At 43.9% G+C, this 13,489-nt stretch overlaps 1 protein-coding gene across 3 annotated transcripts in view; it reads left to right on the top strand.

The window, feature by feature from the left end:
• Positions 1-13,489, top strand: part of thrb (thyroid hormone receptor beta) — a 110,569-nt gene that overhangs the window by 73,251 nt on the left and 23,829 nt on the right. For all 3 annotated transcript variants that reach the window (XM_080859562.1, XM_080859563.1, XM_080859564.1), the window contains 2 exons: positions 5,486-5,554; positions 7,316-7,366. In XM_080859562.1, coding sequence (XP_080715688.1) covers positions 5,548-5,554; positions 7,316-7,366 — 58 coding nt within the window. In that variant the 5' untranslated portion in view covers positions 5,486-5,547. The remainder of the gene's footprint in view (positions 1-5,485; positions 5,555-7,315; positions 7,367-13,489) is intronic.

Below are 13,489 nucleotides of genomic sequence, written 5' to 3'. Positions count from 1 at the left end.
AAATTCCCTTTGTAGGGAGGGGTTGGGGGCAGGGTGTGTGTGTGTGCGTGTGGGTGTGTGTGTGCATGCGTGTGTGTGTGCGTGCGAGAGGCATGTCTGACGTTCGTCTGAACTCGCCAGACACACTGTCATTATCTAATTAGTGTGTGTGTGTGTGTGTGTGTGTGTGTGTGTGTGTGTGTATATATGCATGTATGTGTGTGTGTGTGTATATGTATGTGTGCAGGGTTTTTCCTGGGTCAAAATGGCTCTTCGGTGCTCCCAAAAAAAAAATAATGGAAATAATGGAGACTATGCTTGAGGTTATCATTTTGCTTCCACTTTAAATTAAAATAGATAGGCTAATATATTGACAATAGTCCAAGCCCCATGGTGCTATCATGTATGGTTCAAAGATTCAAGATCAAGGTTTACCTCGTATATGCAAACTACTGAAATCTATTTCAATAGAATCTAGAACTAACCAGTGGTCAGAAATGGAACACACGAATTATGAAAGTCAAGTTTATCTATTATTACTATTCATGTTTATTATACAAACCTACATACCATTATTTTCACCAATGGAGGCTGCGTTGGAAATCAATACTCAAACTTTTGACAGTACTTTGAGTGGAAATTGAATGTGCATTTGTACAGGTGTATTCGTGTACGTCGGGCTGGCCCTCGCAGTGGAACGACAGTTTTCAACCGCACCGGTTTATCAATAATAATATTAATATTATTATATTCGAGATGCAACACAAACGAGTTGAGCTTTCAAAACCAATGCTGTTGTCTGCCTTCCCGAGGCCCCGCGTTCTACTCGTTTAAACGCGTAGACAGATCAAGTAATAGCCTACACCTGTGTAAGTTCTCAACATAGCAGATATTTTAATAAATTGAAAGCCATGAATATTGAAACCGCCGACTGATGAAGTCAGGATGCATCCGCAGGTTGAGTAATTAAGTGATTGGCTCTGTCCATTCGCGCACCTCACAGTTGCGTATAGATCAGACTTATCAACTCGATTACTATTGATCAAAACAGAACGAGAGTTCGGCTGTACCCTACTTGAAACATACTATTCAGAACATATTCGCTGACGTGCATTGCATACGTGATGAATTGCTCACAACAACTAGTGAAGGTGTTTTACGATAATATTTATGCCATATACAATAAGTGACTTTATGTAAACACCACTTATTAATGTTAGCTGCCTAATTATTTAGCGCAATGCTAGCATGACTATCGTAATTCGATTTTTAACCAAGGTAGCCTATTGTACCTATTGAGCCTGTGGATCGCGACCTGTTTACAAATCTGGTTAAAAAGATAAAGGTGAGCTGTTATTTATAGATACTAAATATTTCCCAGGCATCTATGGCTTACAGCTACTAGTAAGCATCTAAACGTACAGAGTAAGGTAGGTTGACTGCTAAATCGGCAGCCACCAGTCTTTGGATAGCTCTCATAAATCAGTTATTGTATATATGGCATTACTATTAGTCTTACCATCACACATAGGATATATAGGTTCACGAACACACTGCTTAAATAAAACTTAAAGCCTACTATCAAAGTATTGTTTTTTTAAGATAATGTAGGCAACTGCTTGCTAGCTGCTTTATACAAAAAAAATCAAATTAAAGTGACTAACGTCTGGCGAACTTGGAGAAGCCTCTGTTCAATGATTGGCTGAGGGGGTAGGAGGCGGGATCTGCTGCTGCTGCTTGAATTCAACGTGAGCGCTTAAAACACCATTAAGCTGAATTGGATGACAGTTTTTTTTTAATCGCAGACTTTTTTTTTGCCTTTAGGCCCTCTGGATTTGTCATAGGCGTTCGGGAAAACGGCTTAGGCGCGCGCCTACATTTTCTCTATGCAGGAAAAACCCTGTGTGTGTGTGTGTGTATATATTTATGTATGTGTGTGCGTGTGTATATATGTATGTATATGTGTGTGTGTGTGTGTGTGTGTGTGTGATGCATGTGTGGTTCAGACCTTCCCTGCTGCCTACTCCTTTTTCAGGGGTGAGTTGAACACAGCGTGTGTGTGTGTGTGTGTGTGTGTGTGTGTCTTTTTCAGGGGTGAGTTGAACACAGCATGTAGATTCACTTGGATCAGTGAAGCCTGGCTGGAAGAGGCAGATCTTGGCAGTGTGTGTGTATTTGTCTGCGTCTGTGCGTGTAGGGAGAGGGGTAGTGTGTGTGTGTGTGCAGGGAGGGGGGTAGTGTGTGTGTATGGGTGTGTGTGTGTGTGTGTGTGTGTGGGGAAGGGGTAGTGTGTGTGTGTGTGTGTGTGTTTGTGTGTGTGTGTGTGTGGGGGGGGGGGGGAGGGGGTCATGTGTGTGTGTGAGTGTGTGAGGAGGTGGGTAGTGCGTGCACGCACATGCTTGTGCGGTGTGTGTGTGTGTGTGTGTGTGTGTGTGTGTGTGTGTGTGTGAAGAAGCAGCACATTTCGACTGCAGCATCAGAGGGGCCCTACTCCTCCTGACGGCTAGAGATGAGATGAGATGAGATGAGATGAGATGAGATGAAAAGGAGGGAGAGAGAGACAGTGGGAGAGGAGGAGGGAGAGCACTGGAGGAGGCCTGTGGTTTTTCCCAGAAATATCGGCAGGAAAACATTTGTGTGACAGCCAAGCACAGGGATTACAAACCGCCAACCCCCCCACAACACCCCAGGAGCAACACACACACACACACACACACACACACACACGCACACACACACACACACACACACACACACACACACACACTGCGGAGGTGCTCACAGAGCCAAAGCAATTTCTGTGTAAAAGGGACAGCTGGCATGGTGGAACAGGGTGGTGACGCAACCTAGCAACTAACCGAAACGAACCTAGGCCACTATGTTGTCAGAACACACACATTTGCCATTAGAAGCATTAACATGTTCACCCGTCTTTGTTTTCGTAAGGTAGACTTGTTGAGCTCCGGCGTATTTCGAGAATTGAACTCCGAATTTGGAGCGTCTGGCATGATTTAACACTGTTGAGGCAAATGTAAAAATGCAACGAGCAAAGGCGCCTCTTATCAACGGCGCTATAGGCAGATCTCTGGTTAAAAAGGACTACACACACACATTGTTTCTCACACACTCTCTCTCTCTCTCTCCCAAACTCACACACACACACACACACAGTCTCCCACACTAACTCACATTCCATATAAATATGTCTCTCTCTGGCACACACACAGACACACTCAAAGATGTGAGTGTGTGTGTGTGTGTGTGTGTGTGTGTGTGTGTGTGTGTGTGTGTGTGTGTGTGTGTGTGTGTGTGTGTGTGTGTGTGTGTGTGTGTGTGTGTGTGTGTGTGTGTGCGTGTGTGTAGTAATATATGGCCGTTGTAGGTCCAGTGATTCAGCAGATTGACTCCTTGTTCTCTGAATGTGTGTTTGTTTTTGTAGATGCACACGTCTGTTTACCATATTTTTTGGTATGTTTAGTTTTTCTGTGTGTGTGTGTGTGTGTGTGTGTGTGTGTGTGTGTGTGTGTGTGTGTGTGTGTGTGTGTGTGTGTGTGTGTGTGTGTGTGTGTGTGTGTGTGTGTGTGTGTGTGTGTGTGTGTGTGTGTGTGTGTGTGCGCGCATTTGGGTAGGTATGGGTGTGTGTGTACGGTCCAGTACAGGTGTTGTATTGTGCGGTTATAGAAGTAACGGGGGGAGAAGCTGAAATAGGAAAAGAAAGACACAGTTCATCTCTCACACACACACACACACACACACATTATTCATTCAGCAGATGCTTGCATCCTTAGTGACTGACAGCAACTAATCTGATTACACAACTGTGTGAGTTAGGGACGGCCCACATAGAGAAACATTCCCGGGGAGTGTGTGTGTGTGTGTGTGTGTGTGTGTGTGTGTGTGTGTGTGTGTGTGTGTCTGTGTGTGTGTGTTTGGGAGGGGGCTGCCGTCTTCCCATCACTCTGTCCTGAGGGAAGAGTTCAAACCCATTAGTATCAGTGTGTTAATTCCGGGCACTAATGTGGCTTAATGAAAATGAACAAGGAGACAGGGCAGAAAGAGAGGCTTGTGTGTGTGTCTATGTGTATGTGTGTGTGTGTTTGAGAGAGGTCACCCATTTGGAGCGCTAATGTGGCGAAATGGAAGGGCAGACAGGGCAGTGACATCACCTCCGTCTGAACAGCACACAAACACACACAAAACACACACATACACAATATACACACACCTACACAATATACACACACATACACAATATACACACACCTACACAATATACACACACATACACAATATACACACACACACACAATTTCACACCCACGCATACACACTCTCACACACATACACACTCTCACACACATGCACACACACACACACACACACACACACACACGCACACACACACACACACACACACACACACGCAAACACACACACACACGCACGCACACGCACACACACACATACACATACACATACACAAAAATACACACACACACAAACACACCCGTACACAGACGCATAGACAGACCGACACAGACACACATGCACACACATACACACGGCCACTTACACACTCACTCATGCCTTTTCATCTCATAAACACACACACTCTTTCTTCTCTTCGTCTTTTTCTCTCTAAGCTGGTCTCTGCCTTTATTCTTCCTTTCCTCAAAGCCATCAGGTCCTGATTTACGCTGGCTGCCTGCAGAACTGTTCAGATGAGAGAGAAAAGATAAACACAAGCACACACACACACACACACACACACACAGGCTTTCACAGCACTTCTCCCGCTGGGTCCCTCAGATGTCCAGGGCTTTGAGTCTTGAACAAGTGTGTGTGAACGCGTCCGTGTGTGTGTACGTGTGTACGTGTTGTGTGTTAGCTGTTTTCAAATGTTTGTTAGTGTTTGAGTAAGTGTGTGTGTGGGTGTGTGTGTGTGTGTGTGTGTGTGTGTGTGTGTGTGTGTGTGTGTGTGTGTGTGTGTGTGTTTGTCTTTGACCTGTCTTTGACCTGTCTTTGATTGGTGCTTTATTAGCACACATACACACCCACACCAAGAAAAGGTGAAATACAAACATTACGTTTCCATTTTTTCACCTACGCTCCCTTTCTCTTTCTACCTCTTTCTCTCTCTCTCACTTTCCCTCCCTCTCCCTCCCTCACTCACTCTCTCTCCCTCTATCTCTTTCCGTCTCTCTCACTCTCTTTCCCACCCTCTCTCCCTTTCTCTTCCTCTCACTTTCCCTCCTTCTTTTTCCTTCTCTCTCTTCCTCCCTCTCTCTCCTTCCCTCTCTCTCTCCCTCCCTCTCCCCCTCGCTTTCCCTCCCTCTCTCTCTCTCCCTTTCTTTTCCTCTCACTCTCCCTCCCTCTCTCTTTATCTCCCTCTCTCTTCCTCCCACTCTCTTCCTTTCCCTCTCTCTCCTTCTCTCTCTCCTTCTCTTCCTCCCTCTCTCTTCCTCTCCCTCTCTCTCTCCCTCTCTCTTCCTCCTTATTGTTCTAGGTTCTGAGGAGCCTTGGAAAGACAGAAGAATGATGTCAAGGCCCTGATCTCTGCGGTACAGTATGTCAGGTAAGGGCTTGTTTGTGTGTGTGTGTGTGTGTGTGTGTGCGTGTGCGTGCGTGAGTGCATGTGTGTGTGGTAATTCTGACCACATGCTCTGTGCACATACACTCCTTACACCACATGTAGATTTGTGGAACACACACGCACTCTTTCTGTTCTCTGTACTACCTGTGCCTGCAGTCTTCTCAGATAAGCGTTTTCTCAATTATTTAGTTTTTAAGTAATTTTTAATTCATCCCATCCTCTCTCTCTTTAATTCCTTCATCATTTTCTTTATCCCTTTTTCACACTTATTTTGCTCTCTCCTTTCCTTTGTCTTCGATGTATGAACATACCGTAAATCCTCAAACTGTGGCCGGGGTCTTTTATTTACTTAGGTTGCACAGCGCACCGGCCTTTATTTGGGGCATGCTTGTATTAGTCGCAGGCCTTTATTTCTTACTTATCTTCTTTTATAGAATTTTAATATTTAAATCAAATAGTGGGCATAATGACAGTAGGCTAATATCATTCATTGCATATGCGTTCAACACCTGAAACCATTTACCGATAGGCTACTGGTAGAATGAAACCGGTAGGCCTATGGGCTAATCCACTTTCGGTAGGCTAACCATTTAGAAATGAATCAGTAATAAACCATAGTGTCAGTCTTAAGAGACATCGTTTATTGCAGATCTTTTCCAATGTTCTCAATTACAATCAAGCAAGTCTAAAATAGCACTCGGCCTAATAAAACGTTTTTCATGTAGCGCTGTATGTACAGTGTCAACTTAACAATAAACATCAAAGTTATGGTCTTCACTGTCAGTCACGGAGGAAAGGATTTCCAAAGCTTTGTTTTTAATCATTTTTCAAGACACTCTATCATGCTTATCGCGGACTGAAAAAATCACAATGAATGTATTTGTAGAATGTTTGCAGTTATAATAAATGTATCTGTAGAATGTTGGCAGTAATAATGAATGTGTAGAATGTTGGCAGTAATAATGAATGTATTTGAAGGATGTTGGACTTAAAGTCTGAAAATGAGTAGTTGTATAGTTTTGTATTAGTTTGAGGAGTCACATTTGTAATCATATTTTTGGTAATGTCGCTCTTATTTCGTCTTGATTTCTGATGTTTAAAGGACAGCTGAATTAATGCACTGAAAATTGATACAGTGCTATTAATTAAAACATGAAACATTCAATTTACTGGCTTTTTTATTAGGCTGAAGTTGACTGACACTCTGTAAACTGATCTGTTGTTGGTTGTTAAAGTCTTTTGGTGTATCGTCAAAGATTGCTACTCTGAGGTAAATTCTTCAAGGTGGCTTTACATTTTTACGGCATATGTGGGTAAACACACCTGGGTGAAAGGCGTCGTTGGGACCTTACTACTCGTGTGCGTAGCCATAGAGCGCACTACAATAAGGGTCAGGTAGTAGGTTCTTAACGTAAGTGCATACTGAGTATTAGGTGTGTTAGTGCATACTGAGTATTCAGAAGGACCTGGGTCAGAAACATTCTGCTTTTTGAAATAACCTTGTGTGCAGCTTTTAAATAACTTTTCTTTTTTTAAATTAAATTATAATGACTATTTTTTCATTTTATTTTATTTTCTCTGTTATACCTACTTCTGTCCCTGGATATACACATTTCCTCTCCCCTCTGTCCTTATTTCTTTTATTCCTTTCATCCTTTTCTCTCTTTTTTCTTTGTGTTTGACCCCTGAGTGGCGTGAAAGAGAGTAATGACAGATCTCTCCGTTCTTCCCCGTCTATTTTAGAGCAAGCAGACAAGTGCAGCCCGGGCTGGAAACACGAGGCCTTGCAGAATGGTACAGTAACACACACACACACACTATTGTACACACACTATTACACACACACACACACACACACACACACACACACACACACACACACTATTATACACACACACACACACACACACACACACACACACTAAAAAACACACGTCCCTCCCTTTTCTCTGGTGCTTACGGCAGGACTCTAGGCTTCCTCTGCTGGCCATTTTTGGAACTGCAGGGTTTGGCGGGAGGGGAGGGGTGTGGACTCACGCAGCAGTGGTGTGGGCCGGGCCTGGCCTCAGGGTGCCCTGCTGTCTCACTCAGAGATCCACACGGGTCCACATGGGGAGGCGCTGGTCAGAGAGCCGCTTAGAAGTGTCTCATTGTAATGTGTGGTGCCCATTTTTTTAAATATTGGTTTTGTCCGACATTTAAACATTGTGTGGTGTGTGGTGTGTTTGTGGGTGTGTGTGTGCAGATTATGGCATATGACACAGGCTTCAGATGTGTTTTTCAGATTGTGTCAGGTAAAGTGTATGATGGATGGTAGTTAAATTAGAGATGGAATCGAGCTTTGACCTTAACATTTGCTGTTTTCAGTACCCAATGCAAATTAAACACACACACACACTCCCCCACACACATACAGACACACACAGAAACACACTCCCACAAATACAGAGAGAAACACCAACCCCCCCATACACATACACAGACCAGGCTTTTAATATGGGACCATGCAGTGGTAACTGGGCTTTGAAAGTGCTGTTGCTTAGCAAAGTTTAATTATTAAGGAAGTCCCCTATTCACTGCAGTCTTTAACTGTGGGAAGAGAAACTGAAGGGCGTCTGGAAGCCATTACAGCGAGAGCATTAAAGCCAGCCCTGTGGCCTCACAGTGCAGGGGTGCAGCACCCACTGTGGCCTCCAGAGGGGGCTGAAGCTATTACGACGAGAGCATTGAAGCCAGCCTTGTGGTCTCACAGTGCAGGGGTGACAGCACCCACTGTGGCCTCTAGAGGGCGCTGAAGCTTCGCTTAACGGTCTGTAGCTACTGGAGGTTGGATGTCTACAAATTCCAGCTCTCTCTCTTCTCTCTCTCTCTCTCTCTCTCTCTCTCTCTCTCTCTCTCTCTCTCCTTCTCTCCCTTCCTCTCTCTGTCTATTCTCTGTGGCAGTATTCATTGAGTACGTTGTGAGTGTAATGTCTGGAGAAGTAGGACTCCCTCGTATGTGTGTTACCGGCACGGCCTGAGGGGAAATTAAGTCTGACTTTGGGCACCACCACTCTGTCTGAAGAGAAGATGGTCTTCATTATATGAAGTCAGTCAGTGTGCTGAACAGACACACACACACACACACACACACACACACACACACACACACACACACACGTCCTGGAGAGAATGGAAAAGCAAATGTACTAATGGATCTTGTGTTAGTGTGTGTTTGAATTAAATTTAAGAGTAGTCAGCAGTGAGATTATGCCTCTGTGTGCAAGAGTGTCTGTGTGTCTGTGTGTGTGTGTGTGTGTGCGTGTTGGTACGAATGCGTATGTGTGTGCATGTCTGTTTGTGTGTTTGTATTTGTGTGTGTGTGTGCTTATATATGTGTATTTGTGTATGTGTGTGCATATTTTTGTGTGGGGGTATGTGTGTGCATATTTTTGTGTGTGTGTGTGCAAGTTTTTCATATGAATTCCGTCGCACTGTGCGGCTTCGCTCAGCTTATCGAGCAGTACCTGAATCCATACATCAGGGTCTACTCGCTTCAGAGTGTATCCTTAAGTAAGGGATATATCAGGGTCTACTTGCTTCAGGGTGTATCCTTAAGTAAGGGAAATATCAGGGTCTACTGGCTTCAGAGTGTGTCTTTAAGTAAGGGGTACATCAGAGTCTACTGGCTTTAGAGTGTGTCTTTAAGTAAGGGATATATCAGGGTCTACTTGCTTCAGAGTGTGTCTTTAAGTAAGGGATACACACTGTGGTCTTTGCAAATGGAGTTGAGGTACGTCTTCTGCATATATAGGGGAATGTTATCCACTAGGCAGATCAGCAAGACTGACAAATAAACGGAGATGACCGCAAAACTTATCCTTGGTCTCTTAAAGGGGCAGTACACATTTTCTCGTACTCAGTGTGTTCAGGTAACAAGTTTAACTATAAACAAGGTAGAAAGGATAGGTATAAACAAATCAGAAAATGGTGAAATTTCATTTAATAAATGCAAACAAAATAATACATTTTTGACTCAAAAGGCAATTATGCTCATATTTTTGCATAAGAAGTTTGAAGCTGTAGTGTGTACAGACTGTGTGTGTATTTTATGTATTTATATTTATAGTGTACTTTTAAACAGTTAATATATTTTTCAATTTGAAGAAAAAGCCTTTCTTAAATGTCGTCAATCGTTGTTTTCTTGCTTTAAAAAAAAAGTATCGGTTCAGGCACCGTTTAGGCACCGGTATCGTTTTAAAAGTATCAGTTTAGCACCGGTATCGGATAAAACCCAAACTATACCCATCCCTACATGAGACACACACACACACACACACACACACTCACACACACACACACACACACTCCACACACACTCTCACACACACACGTCAGGAAGACTAATAAAGGATAGACATGATGAACTCCTACATAGTGAGAGATTTGCCTGACAACAGTTGGTAGTGTCATTACACCAAATCTGAATTGAACGAAGCAACTCTTTCTTTAAGTAAGACACGGCAAACAACCATACTTGCGATGGTAGCCGCACGTGTTACTTGTTATTAATCTGTTAGAGCATTTGAAAACCGTATAAAGGCCCCCTGTGTTGGCATACTTTATGGCCATGGTTGCCGTTATTTTGTGTTATTATCTGCATGATGTGGTATTATGTGCATGTTGTCAGTGAGGCTAAACCTGCTGTCTTCTTCTTGTTTAAACTCCCAGTTCTAATCATCATCTCCTTGATCTGGTCACTGCTCTTTGTTAGTGGCTTTATGAGTAAGCACTCGGAGCGGTGGGTAAGTGCTCGGGGCGGTTAGTTGTTGACTATTCATGCAGCCCACAGCAGCATGGTGGTGTGGACAAACAATAGCAAAAGCTCCAAGAGATTGCAGTCATCTGAAATCCGATTTTAAGAGTCTTACTCGCATGCTGGCTGTCAGTCTGTGTGTCTCCCATCCAAAGATACAATTTGGGCTTTTTTTTAATGCATTTGTTCCATGAATATAACATTATGTAACCTTTATAAATGTCCACAAGCTGGTCTTAAACTAATGTAATGTTTCGCTGGGCTGGCGTGCCCTCCTCAGGTAACGGCGGTGTCTCGGGGACAGCTGGCTCAGGAGCGCATGTCAAGCCAGGCTCTCGCCCCAGAGCGACGCGGCCCAGGCTCATGAAAAGTGTTCGTGACCAGCTTTGAACCCCTGGGACCTCAATTGATCGATCAAATGGCCATGTATGGGTTGAAAAGCTTAGTGTTAGGTGCACAATCACTACAAGCTCCCAAAGTCCACACTAGGCTCACAGACACCGACACAGACACAGACACAGGTGTCGACAGCCCCAGCACCTCCATAGACGAGTGCTTGTCACAGACTGCATGGTGCTTTCATGCTGGAGATGAGAGAGCATTGTGTGGATTTTTGGCCAGACAGACAGACAGGGATGGAGGAGGTGTGTGGGAGAATAGCACTCCCGGGTACAGCGCTACGGAAGGCACTGTCTGAGTTCTCGGAATATTACCGGATATGTTTGGTATATCGAGGAAAGGGCTGAGGTAAGCCAGGTTCCTCTTATTGACGACATTTACCCAACATTTGTGACCGTTCTTTCTTTTTCTGTTCAGGTTGAGTAGTTTCAGTTGTAAATAATTTAACATGTGCTTGTAGTGTGTGTGTTGCAAAGATTTCTTCTATGGACAGAAACGTACCCAAGTGTGACTTTAAACGGCCGGCACAGCTGTTTGTCAAAGTGGGGTGGATGCTGTGTGGTGCGGATGGGAACAGAGTGTGGTTCTGTAATTAAATGTACCTACCAGGGGCATCGCAGGCATGGTCACAGCATGGCAGCGCTGCTGACTTTAAATCTGGTAATCGAAAAGCATGTTTAGAGACTTTAAATCTGGTAATCGAAAACCGTGTATTAACTAACGGCTGGGATCACTAACTGGTCAGGGTGAGCAGGGAGACCTGAAAACTAATATACAATGAGGTTTTGTTTTGTGGAAATGGTTCGCTCTCTTTTGTTTGGAAAACGTTTCTCTTCGTGGAAGCTCACCCCCAAGACACAAAGAGCCTGATTTACTAATATGCGAGCGCTGCTTAATCTGCGTTCGCATATTAACGCACAGTGTTTTTGCGCATTTTTCATGGTATTTATCAAGCCAGATCTGCGCTGGGCAAACTGTGCTTACTCCGCCCTTTAAAGAGCCTGATTTACTAAGATTGATTTGCGAACGCATCTTAATCTGCACCTTTGCCGGCCGCAAATTAATGCACGGTGATTCCCCGCATTTTCCGTGATATTTATCAAGCCAGATACGCGCTGGGCAATCATTATTTAGCGCACTGTTAAAAGACTGGAGAACTTGCTAGCAAGTTACTGCCACCATGGAGATTTGAGGAAGAAAAAACTAAGGTTCAGCGAATAGATAGCGAGATAGATGTATTGGTCACGTTCGCTCAATCACTGAACCTGATTCAATGGGTTATATTGTTGTTTTGCCCGCCATCACCTACAGCGAGATGTTTAAAAGAACACGATTATAAATAATATGCTATTGGTGGCATTAATGCATAAACTGTCTATTATAACAATATAGATGTGAACATGGCGAGATTAATACGTTCTACAAGGTACATGGGTTCACTACAATATAGCCTATCCCCACTGAAACAAATACATTTACCTGGCTACATAAGTAGCCAGGCCTCTCCAAAATCACCGTTGCTCAATCATGGATAGATGGCACTATTCCGGAAGATAAAACTGTCATGGACAGACCACTACCACGTAAGTAATGGTCATGTTGGCATCACTTATGACCTGGACATTTATTGAATATGTGTGCTTCTGTTTCGGTAAACGTGTTCGTGGATTGAAGGTGGGACTGTTTGCATGTGGGTGCGATCAATTTCTCCAATTACGTTCGGAAAGTTTAATTTCATATATATGAATATATGAATTATACGAGTTGAAAAAAATATTTCTGTTCGCTCTCTCTGTCTATGTCTTTGCTTTGCTGCTGCCATATCAACGTTTTCAGACTCAGTGGAAATGCGCTTCCTGCTTAAGACGTGCTTTTATGAGGCAGAGAATTAGCCTGCAAATCAGAGATGTGCGCTCGCCGGGCAGTTTAGTAAATACCACGCAGTTCATCATTAGGCGCACTTCTCCCATTAAATAGCGCTTCACGCCTACGTTACCACCCACGTTTCCGAACCATCCCACCTGTTTGCAGGTACACACCCTCAAAGCGTTAATATGCGACTCTACTCAAATGCGCCCCCTTAGTAAATACCGTTTTATGTTTACGACCGCTATTTTATGCCAGAAATGGGCGCAATCCTGTTAGTAAATCAGGCCCAAAGTGTCTTTAAGTAAGGGTTACATCAGGGTCTACTCACTTCAGACTGTGTCTTTAAGTAAGGGATATATTAGGGTCTACTTGCTTTAGAGTATGTGTCTTTAAGTAAGGGGTACATCAGGGTCTACTCGCTTGAGGGTGTGTCTGGGGTACATAAGGGTCTACTCACTTTAGTGTGTCTTTTAGTAAGGGGTACATCAGGGAGATATATTCCGAGTGCTTAAAAGTTGATTTAATTACCCAGTGACGCACCAAATAGGCCTAATGCCGGTAAAGCTATTTTTAGTTACAAAAAGTGTCCCTGTGAGGACTGTGCCCCCTCCTGCAGCACACAGCAGGTGAACTTGAACCTGCAACCCCCCCCCCCCCCCCCATGGCCATGGTTGCTGTTATTTGGTGTTATTATGTGCATGTTGTCAGTGAGGCTAAACCTGCTGTCTTCTCCTTGTTTAAACTCTCAGTTCTAATTATCAGCTCCATTATCTTGTGACTGCCCTTTGTTAGTGGCTTTATGAGTAAGTGCTCGGAGTGGTGAGTAAGCGTTCGGAGCGGTGAGTTGGTGACCT

This window comes from Sprattus sprattus (genome assembly GCF_963457725.1).
Source record: "Sprattus sprattus genome assembly, chromosome: 20".
NCBI lineage: Eukaryota > Metazoa > Chordata > Actinopteri > Clupeiformes > Clupeidae > Sprattus > Sprattus sprattus.
The sequence above is the reverse complement of the archived record's forward strand: the minus strand, read 5'-3'. Positions and strand labels throughout refer to the sequence as shown.